Here is a 22017-nt window from a genome sequence, read left to right on the forward strand (position 1 = left end):
ACTGGGTCTGCATGAGCCCCCCACCCCTGCCATATCATTAAACCTGCTATCAAAAGGCTATGATAGTGGCAGCCACAACTAAATGTGATCGCTCGAGTTTTCTTTACTTCAGTCTGTTCCACCTCTTCTTTCTGTCAGAATCCCGCTTCCTACCCTTCTGCCTGCCTATTAAGCCTGTAACAATGATCTTGCCTGAATCTAACGAGCCTGACAGCCAAAGGTTTATGCAAAAGGTTGCCCACCATGCCTGAAAAGATCAGCACCCGCAACCCATTTCCATGTCAGCCCTTTCCTCTGTGTGCTCCATCTCCAGAGTTGGAGGAGAGAGTTTCTGCCTTCCAAAGGATCCCTCTGCAGAAATTCCAACCCAGGACACCCAGCTCCTCCCCTTTCTTTCTCATTCTGGTTGGAATCTCCCAACCGTTACTGTTGTGCAGATCCCTAGTGCCCTTAGTGGAAAGCAAGAGAACCTCCACAAAATGGTAACAAAAAGAGAATCTGCAGCTGTCAAAGGAGAGAGACCCAGAACACAACAGGACTAGGTTTGGAGGAGCAAGGTGGGAGGGGCACTGTGAGCTCTAGTGCAAAGTGGAGGGAAGAAGGAGCAGCAGGAACTACATGCCTTTCCGCTGTCCTCATGGAGACCCCAAATGCTGAGGTGGAGTAGGAGGAGAAGATGCTGACTGCCTCTGAGTGTGCTTCAAAGACAGGGCAAAGCAGTGCCAGAAAAAGTGGAGATGCTGAGAGCTCAAGAGAGGTAGAAGCAGTCTCAGCATCATAGGAAGGGGAGGAGTGAAAGGAGAGGAAAGGAGCTGGGAGGAGGGACCGAGAAGTGGAGAGTCACGAGGTCCCGGGAACCTCTCTTTCTCCCTCCCTCTCTCTCTCTCTGCAGCAGCATCTGCACAGCATCCTCAATTCCCCTCCATCTTCTGGGCCCCCACCCATCCCTCACCCAACAATCTGCAAGCATCATCATCTTCTGAGCCATTCCTGCAGTCATAGTCCTTGCTCTGGGGAGACTCTACTCATTAGAAGACTCCCAGCCCAAACTATCCCTGACAGGTGAGAGAAGCTGACGCCATATGGAGGTAGCCAGACTTCACCAGTAGGCAAACTCTTCAGCTGGGCAGAGGTGGGAATGTGGGGGTGGGGTGGAGAGGACGCAGAGGTGAATGTGAAACCCAGCAGTTTGGAGAGTGAGGCTGGGGAATCAGGCAATCTTGAGTACCCTGGAGCCTCCAACCCTGCCCCCCACCATGCACCGACAGTTCTCTTAGCCTTGCAGCAACCTCTCCTCTCCAGACATCAGAAAGGTTCCCCTGGGGCACGCCCCTCTTCCACCAGCTGCTTGTTAGACTGGGACTTGGCCGACAGGTGCCAGAAGTTCTCGTTTCAACTGTGCACATTGCAATGCAGAAAAGGGCAGAAGCAGCACTGTAGTTCAGAGAAATCTCCTCTGGGAAGCACCCCCTCCCTGAGGCAGTGGGGAACAGACGACGTGTATCTAGATCAGGAGCTGCTGCTGCCTGCGCCCCACAGCCTCCAGAGCAGCCCAGGAGAGACAGGCTGCAAGTCACTTGCGGGGTTGCGGGGTGCTGCGCTTAGTCCTCAGTCGTGTCCAACTCTTTTCAACCCCAGAGACTGTAGTCCCCCAGGCTGCTATGTCCATGGGGATTCTCCAGACAAGAATACTGGAGTGGGTTGCCATGCCCTCCTCCAGGGGATCTTCCCAACCCAGGGATCAAACCCATGTCTCCCACATTGCAGGTGGATTCTTTATCAGTTCAGCTACCAGGGAAATCCCACGAGTCACTTAAGTGATTTCAAATTTTCTGGTATCACATTGAAAAAAAAAAAAAGCAACAGATACAATTAATTTTAAGACTGTAGTTTATTTAACCCAGTGTACCCAATCTCTGATCATTTCAACATGTTATCAATATAAAAATGAGTGATAAAATATTTCACATTATTTTTTCATACTAGGCCTTTGAAACTTAGTATATCCTTAACACTTATGGCACATTCCAATTTAGTAACTAAATTTTCACCAGCAATATCTGATCTGTATTTAGGTTTCAAAAATCAACTCATACATCCAAGTTGTTCCAACTATATTAAAAGTTTTCTAGGGACTTCCCTGGTAGTCCAGTGGTTAAGACTCCGTGCATCCACCGTAGGGGTGCATGGTTCCAATCCCTGGTTAGGGAACTAAGATCCCACATGTAGCTCGCTGTAGTTTTCCATAGCTAAATATTGGTTTTAACACTTAAATCAACTGAAATGAAATCAATTTTAAATCCCACTCCTGAGTCACACCAGCTATCTTTCAAGTGTTCGATAGCTACATGTAGCCAGTGGCTACTATATTAGACAGCATAGCTCCAGATGTTATACTCTAGGTGTAGACTAGGGCCTCTCCAGCACAGGTAAGAAAAGTATCCCCCCCAAAACACATTCAACCTAGAGGAAATGCCTGTGGGGCTCTGAAATGCCTTTCCAGAACACCTTCAATGAGTGACACTAATTACTGTAACAAGGTTACTGGGATGAGCACTTGTACCACAGTTGGTACCATCATCAGTAAGCCAACTGCTTACCTCACCTGTCTGGAAAGGCTGCTTTAGCTGGGGCGGGGGTGGGGGGGATGGTAGTGGTATGTGTCTGTGTGTGGCCAAGTGTGTGACGACAACCAAAGACATGGGCTGGTGGTATGTGTGTATGTGCAGGAATGTTATGGTCCACATCACAGGCAATCCAGTGCCAGCCCTCACCTGGGGCGACAGCCGTGGAGATAGAAGAGAAATAACACTTATTTTATGTCAGTGGTTATATGTAGGATTTCTAATTTAATCCTCAACCCTATAAACTAGGGAATCTTGGCTGATGGAACTAAAGGTCAAGTAGATTAAGTAACATGCTGGAGTACACAGAGCTAATTAGTAAGGGAGCTGCTTCTGAACTTAGGGCTGTCTGATTCAAAAGCCAAAGGCTTTCCATGCCATTGTCGTACAGCTCCAGTCACTGTCTGCTCTCATTACCCGCTTCCCCAGGGTCTCTCGGCTGCAGGAACTGACCTGTGAGAAAGGTAAAATCCAGGGGACATCCTCCGCCCCACCTACTCTGACCAACTCTTAAGGAAAACTGGGGTCAGTTGTTGATCCTCACCTTTCAGTAACTCTAATGCACCTGATTCAGGAAGCAGAGGATCAGTTGGTTTTTAATCTTTTTTTCTCAGTCTCCTCTCCCAATGTCCTTGCCTCTGCTCCAAGGACCAGCAGAAAGCAGCAGAAATTCCAGAAATCAGATGAAATGCCTGGATGCCAGCAACACCTCTTGTGATTAAAAATGGAGGCTTCAGATTTCACAGGTGCTTTTCAGAGTTCTAACCTCAACAACCTCTTAGGTTATAGAGCACCGGCTCAGGAATTTCCAGTATGGTGGGATGATTGGTGAACTGCATTACTCTCGAGAAAAATTCAGCTCTATTCACCTGCCTACTCCTGCTTGAGAGAACCTTCCTGAGATCATCCTGCCCAATCCTCTCTCTACCCCTCCTCTCTTTCATTTCAGACATGATCTCATCTAAGCTGAGAGAAGTTTGGATCCAAAGACATTCTGGCAGCACTTCCACACTCCCTATTTTGGTTCCTGAGATACTCTAATTTCCCTACGTCCTTTGCTGGGCTGTTTCCCTGATTCAAAGGAAGAGCATGCTGCAAGGCAATGATCCTTAACTTTGAGAGTTACAGACCCCTGTGAGAATACTCGGTACACACAATGGACAAAAATGCTTATAGAACCTCTGCTGGGAGAAGCCTCGGGTGGCAGGGAGAAAGGTGAAGGCTTAGGCTGCCTGCGCTCTCCAGGTCCATTAGAGGCAAAGAGAAAAGGCTAGGAAGGGCTACGGTGTGAAGTAGCTAATTGCATAAGAGCAAGTGATAGGACAGATCCTATAAGAAAACATACTGTTGCCTCCAGCTGCTCTGCTCCCCTCCCTGCCACCATTCTCCCCGCAGCATCCATCTCTCAGCGAGATGCAGGAGGCTTTGGGTAGGACTTTTGCTCTAAGAAGTCAGTGTGGTGGTGATGCAGGCTGGAGGGTGTGTGAGATAAGGAACTCCTGAATCCTCTTCCTCCAAACTGCTTTGTAAAGGGGGATTAAGGAGGAAGACTTCAAGCTGGATGGCAGTGGCCAAAGAGGCTGAGGAGAGTGTCTCTCTCCTAGGACGCCTGCCACAACTCATTAATCTAACCTAAAGACAGAAGAGTAGCACCAGCATAATTTCTGATACTAAGACCCACGCTCCCAGTTGCTGGTTTCTGGTGAAGACCCTTGAGTGATGGGGCGAATCCTACAATGGGCAGAGCCGCTGTGTTGTTTTCCAAAACCTCAGAGAGAGCATCATTTGAATGGTTTGCATGTTGTCCAAGAAGGGAACTCTGTAAGCAGCAGGCTCTGGAACTACTATATAGAGAACCCCTCCCTGTCCAGCCCTCTAGCTACAGTCTACTTCCCTGCTTTGCCTTGTGGAGTAGAAACAGCTGCCCACTGAATTCTGGGCCACCCACACTTTAACTAGTTTTACCTGCTGCCGCCTACACCTTGTTCAGAATACTCTTCAAGGAAATAAAATGGACTCTTTAGAACTGGAGATAAGAATAAAGAAATCACAATTCACCCAATCACAATTTGTCCTATGTCGTCTTCTTTTTATTGTGACTTTTTTTGTTATGCAAGTATTTTTTATTTTTATGGAGCTGAATTTGTCAGCATTTTCTTTGATAAATTCTAGGTTTCATATCATATTTAGAAAAGCCTCCTACTATCTAAGATAATTAAAAAGTCACCCTATGTTTTCTTTAAATACTTTTATAATGTCCTTTTTTATATGTAAGTATTTAGTTCACCTGGAATTTATTTTGGTGTTAAGATGTGAAATAGAGATCCAATTTTGTTTTGTGTGCTAAGTCACCTCAGTTGCATCCAACTCGTTATGACCCTATGGACTGTAGCCCACCCAAGCTCCTCTGTCCATGGAATTCTCCAGTCAAGAATACAGGAGTGGGTAGCCATTCTGTTCTCTGGGGGATTGGGGGATCTTCCTGAACCCAGGGATCAAACTCAGACCTGTTACTTGTCCTACACTGGCAGAGGGGTTCTTTACCACTAGCGCCACCTGGGAAGCTTTTATCCAACCCTTATCAGATATCCAAAGTATATGAACAGACAATTTACAGAAAAATATAATTGCCACTTAAACATACTAAGAGATGCTCAACCTTATAAGAGAAATGAAAATTAAAATTGCAGTAAGATGCCATTTACACTATCAGATTGTCAAAAATCCAGAAGTCTTATAATAGGCTGTATAAGCTTGCTGATGGCAGAGAAAACTGGTAAAACTTCTGTGGAAGGCAATTTGGCAATACTATACTTACCAAAATCTTTTTCAAATGTTGTTGATGGAATGCAAATGAGAAAAATCTTTGTGGAAGAAAGAGAATTTGTGAAATTGTATATAGCCAAATTAAAAAAAAAATACACACACTGGTCAGACTTAAATGTTTGCAGCCCTAAATGTTTACTGTACATATATACAAGAGACAAACAAAATATACTTGGGTGTCAATATAATGTTAAAGGACTGATTGAATAAACCTTAATACATGCCTCAAGCTTACTGTGAAACTTAACTATTAGGCAGATACATGTGTACTGCTACAGAAAGATATCTGGACCATGCAAAAAGAAATTGCAAAATAGTCATATATAACATGTTACCAACTGGATAATATATATAAATTTAATGTATGCATATTATAGAAATCTTGTGGAAAATCCACAAGAATCTGGTAAAACTGGTTGCTTCTTTAAGGATGAGAAACCTGTTCATTACTTGATAGAATGTACATGTATTACTTATTCAAAACACATATTTTTTAAATTAATACAAAACGGAAAACTGGGGCTCAATGGCATCTCCTTAGTTGACTAAACATATAATCTTGCATTTATTTTACAAACATTTACTGCATGCTTATCATGTGCCAGGCATTGTAACAGAAGCTGGTGCGCACGATTCCCACATTACATGGAGCGCTCAACCCCTGAGCCCCTAGTGCCGGGCGGGGACTGGAGGCGGGGAAGGATCGGGGCCATCTCGCGAGGCTCTCCGCCGCTCTGAGTGGGTAGCAGGGCCCAACCGTCCATAACGGTCCAAGTACCCAGACGGCGACTGGAATACACTCTTTCAAAGCAAACTGCCGTCTGCATCCCCTTCCTCGCCCCCACAGAAACGGCCCCCCTACCCGCAGCTTGTGCCTTCGAGCCAGTAGACTTGGCTGGTATCCCTTTAATCCCCAGGGAAGGGTGGGCCCCTGATGCCCGAACTACCCACAGCTCCCTTACCACGGGTTGCTCCGAACTTGGGTACTTCATCTCTCCTGCTGTGTGGTGTCAGTCCTCCTCGTCTGTTCACTCCTCGAAAGAGAAATAGAGCTCCTCACGCTCTGCGGCGCAATTCCTTCCGCTTGGTTTTTTCTACATCTCTACAAAGCCTTTTTAATGTCTTCCCGCGGGATGAGGGCGGGGGGGGGGGGGGGAGCGTTTTTAATGTCTCCTGAGTCTCTGTCATGGTATGCAGACCGATCGAGGCAAAGAATCGCCCGTCAGGAGGCGGCTTCCCCAATGGTCACTGGGTTGTAGAGTGGCACTGGCTTTCTACAAAGGCACTAATTTTGTGCGAACAGTGATGCGGTTGAGTGATTCCACCCACTTGCACCTCTGGAGCGCTGATTTACAACCCCACCCCCACCCCCACCTCAGTGGAAGCCTCCTAGGTAATTGGCTGGAGATGGGCTGGGAGTACTCCTTGAGCCTCTAATTGGCTGTTTAATACTCAGCAGGTGCAATCTCAACGTCGTCGGCTTTCCCTGCAGTCTATTGGCTAACCTGGTGGGCCGGGCTTAGATTTCCATCCGGGTAATTGGGTACCAGCACGCAGCACAGCGCCGTCGCTCAGGGGCAGCTCCCGCGAGGATTGGTTTCGAGGAGGAGGTTGATTGGGCGGGCTTGCAAGCCGGGCATTGATTGGTGCGGGCTAGCTGAGGGGGCGGGGAAGTGGCGGCTGAAGCGAGGCTGGCGGGCCTCGGAGTGGTGCTGCTGCTGAGAGGCGGCCACGGCCCCAGGGGTGAGGTGCGAGGCAAAGCGCGCGACGGCTAACTCCAGGAGCGGTAAAGGCGGGGACCAGGAGCGGAGGTTTGGGGAGTCGGGGAGGCGAGAGCCAGGGACACCACTAGCAACAAGAAGGCGGGGAATGTGGGGTTGAGAGAAGAAAGGCGCCCCCGGGCGAGACGAGGGTGTGGGGCCCGGGAGCTAGCTTCTGAGCCTGGGGTCGTGAGGCGCTTTTTGGGGGCGGCTTTGTCCCACCCCGGGGCTAGTAACTGTTTCCAGAGAAAGGGCGCTCGTCTCAAGGTAGTCACAGCAGACCCTTGCACCGTGCGAGAGGGTTTGCCCCAAGCCAGTGATTATCAGTTTACCTCTTATTTCCCAAAGCTTTTTCTTTAATGGTCTTCAGTATTTGTTTTTCCAGTTTCCCTCTTTAGTTTTTAACGCGCATAGAATCGTGGGTTTTGGCTCAAGACTTCTGTGTCACAGCTACTCTTTCCTCAGCTGAGAGAAATGGGTGGAGGCTTTTTTCACTCACTGGTTTAAAAATAAATGTAGCAAGAATGAGAACATTGAATGAGCTGCTTCAATTCAACAAACCGATCACCATGTTTTAGGTACCTTGTAGGTTTCTGGCTGTTAGGAGATCCTGGAGTGATATATCAGATCCTGGCTCCCATGAAGTTCACTTTGTGTTTTGAAATGCATATCAGATAGTTGTTAGCAACTGTTTTAATACAAATATCGTTAGCTTTTACTGAAAAGCGTTGCCTACCTACTTTTCTCAACCTGAGATGACCCACATGTCTTCTGTGTAGCTCAGATGGTAAAGCGTCTGCCTACGATGCCGGAGACCCGGTATTCGATCCCTGGGTCAGGAAGATCCCCTGGAGAAGGAAATGGCAACCCACTCCAGTATTCTTGCCTGGAAAATCCCATGGACTGAGGAGCCTGGTAGGCTACAGTCCATGGAGTCGCAGAGTCGGACATGACTGAGCGACTTCACTTTCTTTCACTTTCTATGATCTTAAGTTCTAGTCTCCTCTTTACATTCAACTTGAATTAATAAAGTCAAGCACAAGTTAGCATTTAGTACTGTAGAATTGGCGCAATCCCTGGTAACTCAGATGGTAAAGCGTCTGCCTACAATGCCAGAGACCCGGTGTTTGATCCCTGGGTCAGAAAGATCCCCTAGCAAAGGAAATGGCACCCCACTGCAGTATTCTTGCCTGGAAAATCCCATGGACTGAGGAGCCTGGTAGGCTATAGCCCATGGGGTCGCAAAGAGTCAGACGCGACTTCACTTTCACTTTCTTTTTTTCACTGTAGAATTATTCTTATTTCCATCATATTTTCCACTTTTAATTTTTAAGAGAAACTTAGCAATGTGAAAGGATATGTAAATTGTAAACAACTATACTTGATTAATATTAATCAAGTAGATATTCTTTGAGGTATCAGCTGATATTTTAGCACAAACCTCATTCGTAGTATTTGAAGAGATGTTCGTAAAATTTAGGTTTTGTTTCAAATGGAAGTCACCCAGTAAATTCATCCATGTCACAGACATTCATCCCCCACAACAGGTCATCAATATTCTATCTCAGACACTACCATCTACCCTGTGCTCAAATGAGAAACGTGATAGCCAGCTCCTTGGCTCACCCTCTGACTTTCCCATAAATCAATTGCTGGGTCTTGTGTATTCTTCCTTTGAAAGCCCTCTGAACCGTCTGTCTGCTTCTCTCCATCTCCATCATTGACACCTGGACTAGCCTCTGAATTGGTCTCCCTACACCGCCTGTTGTTGCCTTCAATTCATTCTCACTACAGACATAGCCATTAATCAATGATTATAAGCAATGCAAATGCTATGAAGGGATGTTTGGAGTACTGTAGAAACCCATAGCAATAAAACCCAGCTTAGTACAGAGTCGTACTAGGGTCATTCTGTCCTCTCTGAGATAGAGAAAAACATTTTGAGGTGTTCTAGAGACCCTTGGAAAACCTCAAAGTTAATTAGAGGTAAGATGAACTTTATTTAGAATTTGAACTTTGGGAAGTTTGTCAAAAATACCAAAAAGTTTTGAGACTTCCCTGTCAGTGATTAAGACTCTGAGCTTCCAATGCAGGGAGTGCCAGTTCCATCCCTGGTCCAGGAAGGGATCCCACATGCTGCTCCTTGTGGCCAAAAAGTTAAAAAAAAAAAAAAATTAAACATATCAAAAAGCTTTAAAACACTTGGTCAAATAGGATTATACGTGGAATGATTCTTGGTCACCGAACCAAAGTGACAATAAAAGATCTCAAAGGCAAATATAGAAATGTATTTCTGTTCCTCATACCTTCTTTTTTCTGAAAACATTTCTTTCCTCGTATACTGCAATGTTTCCCTTATTCTAGTAGCTTAAATTGCGTATATTAATTAGAATTCTCAGGTCTTAAAACTCTAATGAAAACTAACAAGCAATTATTAACTGTTTTACATTAGCATTCTGTAGATTGGCAAGCTTATATATAGTATGTAAATATATACTATTTATGCTTATAAATAGTACATAAATACTATTTATGGTTTCTAGAAAACATGTGCTTTTTAATAGAAAATGTGTTAGCATGGCACCAAACCTATTAAATAGTTCCAAATATCTTTAGTTTCTTTGTAAAAGGAAACCTATATTCACTAGTGCTATAGTATCTCACTTTATTTGGTAATTATCTATTCAGTAGACTTTCAGCATTTAACTTAATTTAGCAAAATGCTAAAATTTCAAATTACCAAAATATGGAGAGCATTTTGGATAGACATTCCCAAAACATAATTAGTCTGAAAGAGTTTACCTAAAGGCTCTTATTTCATTTACCTCTATTTACTTAAACATTTCATCATATCAAGTTATTTTCTTGCCGGCAAATTTTGCAACAGATTTAAGGTCTTGTTTGATTTCTAGTAAATCTGGGTACAATAAAAATATTATCCATTATGTTGATGATTCTAAAGAGATACATATTATTAATTCAGCAAACTTAAGCTAACTTTAATACCAGATATTGATTCAGTATTGAGTATTTCCCAGATGTTACCAGAAAATTGGCTTCACCTCTTGGTGGGTATCAAGCCATAAAACCAAGTCAAAGACTGGGAGAAAAAAGGATTCATTGCTTGCAGCAAGTAAAGAGAACACTGAGGATCTGTCTCCAAACATGTCTCCTCAAATAGCAAAACTGGTGGGTCTGTGTAGGGGCACATGCATATTCATGAAGGGTCTTGGGTGATTGAGAGTCCTCTCTTTAGTTGATTGAAGTCAGGAGAGTCAGGAAAAGACAGCATCATCCCTTAGGTGTCAGTTGATCTGGTGGTTCAGTGCTTCAGGCTAATCTTTAAGACTGAAATAGAACCTGGAGTTCTGTTAACAACTAATAATACCTTTGCTGTTGTTACTTCTCTTGCCTGATAAGCCATTGTTTTCTGGATTCTTTGTTCCCTTAAAATCATTTGTTACTGTCCTGAGACCTGTTCAAGGACAAGCATTGTGGCCAGGCTTAGATTACAAAATGACTTAGGCTAAAAATGGCTTCTCTACTGTCAAGAAAACAGTGTCCAGGGATCTCTTATCCTATCTGCTAACAAGATCGTGTGAAATTTCTGAGTATTTATATAGATGTTTTATTTCCTTTAAGCCAATTACATACAGCTCTTTTACAAATTAATTTTGGCAATACAGCACATCTACTGGAGAAGGCAATGGCAACCCAGTCCAGTACTCTTGCCTGGAAAATCCCAGGGACTGGGGAGCCTGGTAGGCTGCCGTCTATGGGGTCGCACAGAGTCGGACACGACTGAAGCGACTTAGCAGCAGCAGCACAGCTACAACACAGATACATAACAGACACCCTATAGTTTTCATTCCAAAATTTCAGCCATGAATCAGGGACAGTAATATTAAACCCATCAGTTACAAGCAAATTCAAATTGGGTTTCTGGCAGATGGAACAAATCAGTCACCTTTTTAGATGGCTAAACCCTTTCTACTAATATTTAATGAAGAAGATAGTCAAGATTTTGTCATTGACAAGTTCCAAATGACCTACATGCTTCCTGAAATTTGCATTTTATTTTTTAAATTGAAGTGTAATTGATTTACAATGTTAAGTTAGTTGCTGGTGTACAGCAAAGTGATTCTGCTATATAGACATTCTTTTTCATATTCTTTTCCATTATGGTTTATCACAGGATATTGAATATAGTTCCCTGTGCTATACAGTAGGATGTTGTTTATCTACTTTATATACAGTAGTTTGTATCTGCTAATCCCAAACTCCTAATTTATCCCTTCTCCATTCCCTTTCCCCTTAGGTAACCATAGGTTTGTTTTCCATGTCTGTGAGTCTGTTTCTGTTTTGTAAATAAGTTCATTTGTGTCATATTTTAGATTCTACATGTAAGTGATATCATACAGTATTTGTCTTTCGGACTTATTTAGTATGATGATCTCTAAATCCATACGTGTTCCTGCAAGTTACATTCTTTTTTATGGCTGAGTAATATTTGTGGTAGAGGAATACTTGTACCACATCTTCTTTCACTACTCCTCTGTCAATGGGCATGTAAGTTGGCTAATGTGAGTAGTGCTGCCATGAACATAGAGGTGCATGTATCTTTTTGAATATGGTTTTCTCAAATATATGCCCAGGAATGGGATTGCTGAATCATATGGTAGTTGTACTTTTAGTATTTTAAGGAACCCCCATTCTCTTCTCCATAGTGCCTGTATCAGTTTACACTCCCACCAACAGTGCAGGCAGGTTCCGTTTTCTCTGCACCTTCTCTAGCATTTATTGTTTGTAGACTTTTTGGTAATGGTCATTCTAACCAGTGTGAGATGATACCTCATAGTAGTTTTGATTTGCATTTCTCTAATAATTAACAGTATGTTGAGCATATTTTCATGTATTTTTTGACCATCTGTCTTCTTTGGAGAAATGTCTATTTAGATCTTTTGCCCAGTTTTTGATAGGGTTGTTTTGTTTCTTTAATTGAGCTGCATGAGCTATTTGTGGTATAATCTGAAGTTAGGGAGCCTGATTCCTCCAGCTCTTTTCTTTCTTAGAATTGCTTTGCCTATTCAGGGTCTTTAGTGTTTCCATAAAAATTTAAAAAATTTTTGCTGTTAATTCTGTGAAAAATGTCGTTGGTAATTTGATAGGGATTGTATTAAATCTGTAGATTTCTTTGGGTAGCATACTCAATTTGACGATATTGATTTTTCCAATCCAAGAACACGGTATGTCTTTCCATCTGCTTGTCATCTTTGATTTCTTTCATCAGCATTTTATAGTTTTCAGATTACAGGTCTTTTGCCTCCATGGATAGATTTATTTCTAAGTATTGATATTTTATTCTTTTTGATGATAAATGGGATTGTCTCTTTAATTTCTCTTTCTAATCTTTCATGCTTCAGTCATGTCCGACTCTTTGCGATCCCATGGACTGTAACCCACCAGTCTTCTCTGTCCATGAAATTCTCCAGGCAAGAATACTCAAGTGTGTTGCCATGCCCTCCTCCAGGGGATCTTACTGACCCAGGGAAGATCTCTTACATCTCCTGCATTGGCAGGAGGGTTCTTTACCACTAGCGCCACCTGGGAAGCCCCATAGAATTGCAAGAGTATGAATTTTGTATCTTGCAACTTTACCAGATTCATTGAGCTCTAGTAGTTTTCTGGTAGTATCTTTAGGATTTTCTGTGTATAATATCATGTCATCTGCAAACAGTGACAGTTCTTTTCTTTTCCAATTTGGATTCCTTTTATTTATTCTCTGATTGCCATGGCTAGGACTTCCAGAACTATGTTGAATAAAATGGCAAGAGCAGACATCCCTTGTCTTGTTCCTGATCTCAGAGGAAACGCTTTCAGCTTTTCACCATTGAGTATGATGTTACCTGTGAGTTTGTCATATATAGCCTTTATTATGTTGACATAGGTTCCCTCTATGCCCCGTTTCTGGATAGTTTTTTTAAATCATAAATTGGTATTGAATTTTTATCAAAAGCTTTTTCTGCATCTATTAAGGTGATCATATGATTTTTATTCTTCTATTTGTTAATGTGGTATATCACACTGATCAATTTGCAGATATTGAAACATCGTTGCATCTCTGAAATAAATCCCACTTGATCACGGTGTATGTTTTCTTAATGTATTATAGGATTCACATGGTTAGTATTTGAGAATTTTTGCATCTATGTTCATTAGTGATATTCACCTGTAATTTTCTTTTTTGGTGGTATCTTTGTCTGGCTTTGGCATCAGGATGATGGTGGTGTCATAGAATGAGTTTGGAGTATTCCTTCCTCTGCAGTGTTTTGGAACAGTTTCAAAAGGATAGGTGTTTACTCTAAATGTTTGATAGAATTTACTTGTGAAGCCATCTGGTCCTGGACTTTTGTTTGTTAAAAGTTTTTAAATCACAGTTTCAATTTCAGTACCTGTGATTGGTCTGTTCATATTTTCTATTTTCTTCCTGGTTTTCTTTCTTTTCTTCCAAGAAAGGAGACTATACCTTTCTAAGAATTTTTCCATTTCTTCTAAGTTGTCCATTTTATTGGTGTATAGTTGCTTGTAGTAGTCTCTTATGATCCTTTGTATTTCTGTGGTATCAGTTTTTCATTTCTAATTTTATTGATTTGCGCCCTTTTTTCCTTGATGAGTCTGACTAAAGATTTATCAATTTTATCTTTTCAAAGAACCAGCTTTTAGTTTCATTGATCTTTTTTGTTTTCTTCATCTGTGTTTCATTTATTTCTGCTCTGACCATTATGATTTCTTCTACTAACTTTGGATTTTGTTTTTTTTCTCTAGTTGCTTTAGTTGTAAGGTTAGGTTGTTTGAGATTTTTCTTGTCTCTTGAAGTAAGATTGTATTGCTGTAAACTCTCAGAACTGCTGCTGTGTCCCATGGGTTTTGGATCACTGTTTTCATTTTCATTTGTCTCTAGGTATTTTTTTATTTCGTCTTTGATTTCTTCAGTAATCCATTGGTTTAGTAACATATTGTTTAGCTTCCATGTTGTTTGTTTCTTACCTTTTTTTTTCTTGTAGTTGACTTCTGACCTTGTAGTTTTGGGATTGTTGTGGTTGGAAAAGATGCTTGATATAATTTGTTTACTATCATTACTCTCTTTTGTCTAACTTTCTATGTTTGTAGCCTCTGTTCCTCGGCCTGCAGGATTGTAGCTTCTTGCTTCTGTTCTCTGTCCCCTTGTAGGTGAGGTTGGTCCAGGGGCTTCTGCAGGCCTCCTGGAAGGAGAGGCTGGTGCCTGCCCACTGGTGGGTAGAGCTGGGTCTTGTCCCTCTGGTAAGCAGGAGTGTGTTTAGAGGTGGCTGTGGGGTCAGGACAGCTTTAAGCAGCCTGTCTACTGATGGGTGGGGCTCTTTCCCACCTTGTTAGTTTTGTTGTTGTTGCACTGGGTCTTCATTGCTGGGTCTTTTGTTGCTGCACACAGGCTACTCTTCATTGCAGCACATGAGCTGCTCGTTGCAGTGGCTTGTCTTGTTGCAGAGCATAGGCTTCAGTAGTTGCAGCATGTGAGCTCAATAGTTGTGGCACATGGGCTTTCGTTGCTCCACGGCATATGGCATCTTCTCGGACCAGGGATCCGTGGATCCCGGACCAAGGATCTGCCCACGTCCCCTGCATTAGCAGGTGGATTCCTATCCACTGTACCACCAGGGAGTCCCTGTGGGTTGTTTGACCTGAGGCATCTCAGCACTGCAACCTGTAAGCTTTTGAGTGGGGCCAGGTCTCAATGCCAAAATGGTGACCTCCTGGAGAGCTCACACTGAATATTCACTGGGTCCCCTGCCACCTGTCCTTGCCCTCACTGTGAGCCACAGCCAACCTCTGTCTCCCCAGGAGAACCTTCAAGACCTCCAAGTAGGTCTGGCTCAGGCTTCTATGGAGTCACTGCCCTGGGTCCCAATACATGTAAAACCTTGAATGTGCTCTCTAAGAGTAGAGTCTGTTTCCCCCAGTCCTGTGGCGCTCCTGCATTCAAGCCCCACTGGCCTCAAAGCCAAATGCTTTGGGAACTTCTGCTTCTGATGCCAGATCCCCAGGTTGAGGAGCCTGACTTGGGGCTCAGAACTCTTACTCCTGTGGGAGAACCCCTGCAATAGAATTATTTTCCAGTTTGTCAGTTGCCTACCCAATGGGTATGGGATTTGATTAAATCGTGAAAGAGCCCCTCTGTCTTGTTGTGGTTTCTTCTTTGTCTTTGGATGTAGAATATATTTTTTTATTGGTTTAAGTCTTTTTTGTCAATGATTGTTCAGCAGTTGTGATTTTGGTGTTTTCATGAGAGGAGGTAAGCTTAGGTCTTTCTACTCCACCATCTTATCTCTTCAGTATCCAGTAGACTTTTTAATGATGGCCATTTAGCACAGTGTGAGGTAGTACCTCGTTGTAGTTTTGATTTGCATGAAATTGTGTTTTAAAAAAAAAGTCTGGGGAATTTCCTGGTGGTCTGCACTCCCTGTGCAGGGGGCCAAGGTTCAATCCCTGGGGACCATAGATTCCACGAGCCACACAGTGCAGCAAAAAAAAAAAAAAAGATGGTCCAGATAAGAGCTCCTGGAAAAGACCAAATAGAATATTTGCATCTCAAAGGCATAGGAAGAAAAACACAAGTTCCTCCTTGGATACTTTGTTCCTTAAGGGCTAGATTTTTGTTCTCCAGTACTTGCAAGCCTCTTAATAAGAAAGGTTTTGTTGTTTAGTCACTAAGTCATGTCCAACTCCTTGTGAGCCTGTGGACTGTAGCCTGCCAGGCTCCTCTGTCCATGGGACTTGGATTTCCCAGGCAAGAATACTGGAGTGGTTGCCATTTCCTTCTCCAGGGGATCTTCCCAACCCCTGGAAGGGAACTCTTATCTCTTGAGTCTCTGGCATTGGCAGGCAGGTTCTTTACCACTGGCACCACCTGTGAGTTTTGTATTATTTCTGGAGGCCACACCTCTGGTCCAATAAAGACTAGATTTTTAAAACAAGTGTTAGGGGAAGCACACTGACTGAAAACCACCCACCCTGGCCAGGCACCATAGTAACTATTTGCATGAGTTATTTTATGACTGGAGGTCCTGGTAAGGAACACGGAACTCATAAGCCATCACTAACCGGAAGAGTTCGGGAAAGAACAAAAGGAGACACCATGTGTCCAATCACCTTCCATAATCCTTCTCATTGGCATCCATCTTGGCTAAGCAATGCATGTGCCACCAGGAAGGACTCTGAGTCAGGATGATTGGCCAAAGACAACCTGGAAACTAATCCCATTACAATAAAACCTGAGACTGCGAGCCATGTGTCAGAGCTGTTTTCCTGGGTTCCCTTACCCTACAACTCTCTGCCCAGGAGCCCTTTCCAGTAATATTTCTTGCTTGGTTAGCACATGTGTCTGCTCGGACAGTTCATTTCTGAGTGTTAGAGAGGAGCCCATTTTTGGGCCCTGGAAGGCGGTCCCCCTTCCTGCAACACAAGGACAGTGGTTTTTAATTCCTCATAAAACTGAGTAGCCACCTCAGGGCAAGGACTGACATATGCATTCACCAATGCTGGAATTTTATGTTCCCTCATTTAGCTTGGGGGACAGAGACTCCACCTCCCCCCAGTAAAATTCCTCTCAGGTTCTAAATATCAGCTGTGATTATTTTAGTCAGGCCAGTGGTCACCCATCTTGGCAATCCATTTACACACACTTTTAAGGATTCTTCCTGGGCTTAAGAAATTATTTAGCTATGGTCTACAGCCTCAGGTGTCCCATTTCTTTTTTTTTTTTAATTGAAGTATAGTTGATTTACAATACTGTGCCATTCTCTGCTTTACAGCAGAGTGACTCAGTTTTACACGTATATATTTCTTTTTTTTTATATTCTTTTCCATTATGGTTTCCTGCGCTATGTATAGTAGGACCTTGTTTATCCATTCTAAATGTTTGCATCTACCAGCAAATTCCCAGCTGGCCCCTCCTCTCCCTCCCCCTTGGCAGCCACAAGTCTGATCTCTGTGTCTGTGAGTCTGTTTCTGTTTGTTATTGGTTCATTTGTGCTGTGTTTTAGTTTCTACATATAAGTACGGATTTGTCTTTCTCTTTCTGACTTCACTTGGTATGATAATCTCTAGTTGCATCCATGTTGCTGCAAATGAGATTACTTTGTTGTTCTTTATGGCTAAGTAGTATTCCATTGTGTGTGTATATATATATATATATATATATGTCTCATCTTCTTTGTCCATTCATCTGTCAGTGGACGTCTAGGTTGTTTCCATGTCTTGGCTTCTGTGAATAGTGCTGCTGTGAACATAAGGGTGCGTGTATCTTTTTGATTATAGTTTTGTCTGGGTGTATGCCCAGGAGTGGGGTTGCTGGATCATATGATAACTCTGGTTTTCTGAGGAACCTCCATACTGTTTTCCATAGTGCCTGTACCAACTTGCATTCCTCAGGTGGTCCCATTTCTAAAGGTAACCATTTAATAGTGTCTCCAGAGTAGAAAGGCAAGTCAGAGAGAGGATTATTAGAATGAGTATTCAAAGATAGAGGGGAGCAGTTTTTAGGTACCTATCATTAATCTTTCATTAGCCTTCTACAACAAATCTTTCACTGAGGCTGTTTTGAAATTTTGAAGTGTTTTGAGGCTTCTGCATATCAGTTAAAATAGGTACAGTGGTTTAAGATGAGAGCTGTCTAAAATTTTAACTTGGAAGTTTTTCAATTCAGGATCCAAAGGATTTTTAAAGAATCAGGATTTTTAAAGGATCAGGATTTTTAAAGCAGGATCCAAAGCTTTAAAAAGCTAACCCTGTACAAATATTTCTCCCTGCTAACCTAATTTTTAAAAGAGAAAAATTCTTTCCACTATTTCTAGTAGACCCTGCAGGCAGAGTTTCAGGGGACTGCCAGCTTTTAACTGCATTCAGAAAATCAGTTTTGGAATGCCAGAAAGAGAAGCCAGTCTTGGCCATTTCAGGGTAGGGTTTCCTCTAATTTTTAGTTAAGTATTTGCGAGCATACATAAACCCAGCTGGTATTCCCGTAGGTGGCTGTCTGTCTACACGAGAGTTTGGCCTTCGAGGCACAATTTCCCATTATTAACTTGGCAGCCTAATTCAGATATGAGATACAGTCTGAGCAACATTATAAGGGCAGTATAGTGGATCGAATGTGGCCGTTTCTGAGTCTAGCTCCTCAAGAGTGTTACGCTTTATGGTTCGGGCAGGCTTCTGCCAGTGGGGCGGTTTGGTCGACGCATGGTGCAGATGCACAGTGCACAGTGGAGAGGAGAGAGAAGGCCAAAGGGCAGAGGAAGTTTTTTTAATGTTTAAATTATCCTTGCCTTAGAATATGAATTTTTATTTCATCACACGTAATTTGTTAAAGTAAAAAGCAGAATGGTTGTAAGTGTATTGATGGGCTAAGGAGTAAGACTGTGAAGACAGAAGTGACATGTGACAGAAAAAAGATACTTAAGAAAGCACATCCTGTTCCCCAGTAGAAGTAGTGTTAGAATATAAGGCTGTGGAAATGATGGGCAGAGATTAGGTTATAAAGAACCTTTCAAACCACTGAGCTTACATGTAGGCAAGAGAGTTGCTGAAGATTAAGAGGAAGTGTGTTCATTCAAAGATTATTATTGACCAAATACTTATTAAGTGGCTACCATGTGCTAAGTACTGAGGAACAAAAAAAAATTCCTGCCTCTGGGGAGTTAACTTTCCAATGGGGAAACAATCAAAATGAACACCTTGCAGGTCATTATAATGACTGGCTTTTAAACACAGTGAAATGGAAAACCATGGAAGGATTTGCGCAGATGAATAACACTTTTCACTTACTCCAGCTGTTATATGGGGAATAAATTGGACGATGATAAAAAGCAGGGAGGTAATTAAGCTTTTTAATAATCTAGACGAGATAATGGTGGTTTTGAGCAGATGTTGGTCATAGCAATAAAGAGGTTAAAAAGTGGTCAGATTCTGGATAATCTGACCAGGATAGAGGTGCTGTTTGAGGGAAAGAAGAATAAGATTTTTAGCCTGAGGAACTGAAAAGAATGGAGTTGCCACTAACTGATAGGGCAAAGAAGAAAGGAGTGAGATCTGGGGTGCTTAGTGAACTTACATTTGCTAAGTTTGAGATACCTGTTAAACATCAAAAGGAGATATTTCATAAGCAGTTGGATGTACAAACCTGGAGTTCAGAACTGTCCTCACTAGATCTATGAATTTGGGAGTTAAACAGTCAGCAAATAGATGGGGCTTAAAGCCAAGACGGAATGATTCTTGAATAAAGAGGGCAAAGGACAGAGCCCTGGGTCACTCCAGTGTTTAGAGGTTAAAAAATGGAGCAAGAACCAACAAAGGAGACTGATGGAGCCGCCAGAAAGGGAGAAGGAAAACCAGGAAACAGTACTGTGAAGCCAAGTGAAGAAAGTGTCAGAGGAGAGGGAGTCATCAGCTGTGCCAGACTCTGGTGGTGGGGGAGGTAAAGGGAGGACTGAGATTTGACCATTGGATTCAGGAAATCCAAGTCACTGGTGACCTTCACCAGAGCAGCAAGGGTGAATTCAAGAAGAGAAATCTAGCGCAGAAGCATTGACAGAGTTTTCTTGCAAAAGGAAGGAAAGAAATGAGTAGTATTTGGAGGAATAAATGGAATTGAGAAAGAATTTTCTTTAAGAAAGAAATAATAGCGTGTTTGTCTGCTTGTGCAAAGATTCGGCAGAGAGGAAAACATTAATGATGCAGGATAAAGAAGGAGAGCAACACTTACATGAAAGACTCAGCGCTAGAGCCAAAATAGTTCATCCATGACCACAGGAAGGAAGATAAAATGCTAGGAGGTGGACGTGGATGGATCAGTTTGGAAGTTAGTTAATATTTTCTCCAAATGCTTTACTTTCTCAGTGAAATAGGAAGCAGACATCAGTTGAGAGGGAGAATGAAGAAGGAAGCACTAGAGGTTTGAGAAGAGATGGTATAAAATAATTGGGAGGGTGAGCAAGTACTGATACATGAAATAAAGAAATAGAGTGAGGGACATATTAAGATATGCTGGGTAAGAAAATGAAGATACAGTGTCAGAGAGAGACTAATAGCAAGACCGTTACAGTGGTCTAAATGAGATTTGATGAGCAATCAGTTCAGGTACAGTGTTGGGGTCATTAGCATATAGATAGTAGTTCAGGCTTCAAGTATGGATAAAATTGCCCAAAGAGAGCAGAGTGACAATAGCAATGGATAGAGGCCACTGGAAGACCAGCTCAAAACTCAGAAGACTCCTCCAGATAAATAGAAACCATGGGAAAGAGGGAAGAGAGGTGAGATTAGATAAGGCTTATATATGCCATCTAGGTGGCAATGGCACCCCACTCCAGTACTCTTGCCTGGAAAATCCCATGGATGGAGGAGCCTGGAAGGCTGCAGTCCATGGGGTCACTAGGAGTCGGATACGACTGAGCAACTTCACTTCATTTTTTCACTTTCATGCATTGGAGAAGGAAATGGCAACCCACTCCAGTGTTCTTGCCTGGAGAATCCCAGGGACGGTGGAGCCTGGTGGGCTGCCGTCTCTGGGGTCGCATAGAGTCAGACACGACTGAAGCGACTTAGCAGCAGCAGGTTAATTACCTGGAAAGTTTTAGTTTTGATGAAGGAGCAGGAAGAATCCCCTTTCACTGTTAGTTGAGGAGTAAGTAGAAATAAGGAGTACAGAGAATAAATAGACCACACTTCCAAGAGAGAGAAGTAGAAGTAGCAAAACCTAAACCTGGGCCTGGAGTGCCATTCCTTTCAGAGACAACAGCATCCAGAAAGGCCAGAAGGCATAGAAGTGCACACGTAAGGAATTTTAAATAGTTTGATATGAAATGTAAATTTTTTAAAATATTTGATTCAGTTAATTCCTTGTTCCTTTGTCTTTTAAAGCTGATCAATACACAGTCCTCTTTGCAGGGGTTGGGCTGGGAGTAGTACTCCTCTGTTTAATCATATGTGTGTGTGTCCCTCAGCTAACTTTCTGAAAAAAGTACCCCTTTCATGACCTTTCACATGAAGCACACCTTGAGACTGCTCCAGCTCTTGAAATGGGAAATTAGGCTGTAGTGTTCTTTGTAATATTGTAATGTGTTCCATCCTCTCTGGCGTAAAAGTTGTATGAAAGCTCCTTTCTCTTCATATGCTTATTTCAGGAGGCGGCCGAAAATGTCCACTGAACGGACTTCTTGGACAAGTTTGTCCACTATTCAAAAAATAGCACTGGGCCTTGGGATCCCTGCCAGTGCAACAGTGGCCTATATCCTATACCGCAGATACAGGGAAAGCAGAGGTACGTGAATCCATGGCTGTACATACCGAAATGGTTAGACTATGTTCTGGCATTGTTAACTTGAAACTTCTTTCAAGTTATCACTTGTTGGGATGTAATTGGCTCTCTGTGAGGGACCTTTGAAAAAAAGTTTTTCTTTTCTACGTTAATGTGAAGCTAGTCTGTGAAATAAAGAGTTCATTTTATAATTCTGTTGATTTGTTCCCTTCAGCAACACCAGCACTGTAAGGGATTCTGCTAACTGTTGGGTCCAGTTTCCCCACAGCCTGGACCTAGAGAGGAGGACTTAGAAAATGATTTGTGTATAAACGAGGGAAGTTCTGAGCCTAACGGACTCCTCAGGCAACTTCTGGCCTTCATTCTTCTCCAGGAGTCATGTCTTGGGAGAAGTAGTTTGCCCAGAATCTAATGGCTTTCCCATTTTAGCATTTGAAAACGGTATCCCAGAAAGAATGCCCAT

The 22017-nt window shown here is 42.7% G+C and overlaps 1 protein-coding gene across 2 annotated transcripts in view; it reads left to right on the forward strand.

Moving 5' to 3' along the window:
* Positions 1 to 7123: 7123 nt before the first annotated feature.
* The window catches only part of TDRKH (tudor and KH domain containing), a 21733-nt gene continuing 6839 nt past the window's right edge, over positions 7124 to 22017 (forward strand). Inside the window, exons 1-2 of one of the 2 annotated variants that reach the window (XM_010857481.1) lie at positions 7124 to 7198; positions 21421 to 21557. In XM_010857481.1, coding sequence (XP_010855783.1) covers positions 21434 to 21557 — 124 coding nt within the window. In that variant the 5' untranslated portion in view covers positions 7124 to 7198; positions 21421 to 21433. Of the gene's footprint in view, positions 7237 to 21420; positions 21558 to 22017 lie in introns of both variants that reach the window. The other variant, XM_010857480.1, reaches the window with a different exon arrangement.

Source organism: Bison bison, unplaced genomic scaffold (genome assembly GCF_000754665.1).
Source record: "Bison bison bison isolate TAMUID 2011002044 unplaced genomic scaffold, Bison_UMD1.0 scf7180017864381, whole genome shotgun sequence".
Taxonomy (NCBI): Eukaryota; Metazoa; Chordata; class Mammalia; order Artiodactyla; family Bovidae; genus Bison; species Bison bison.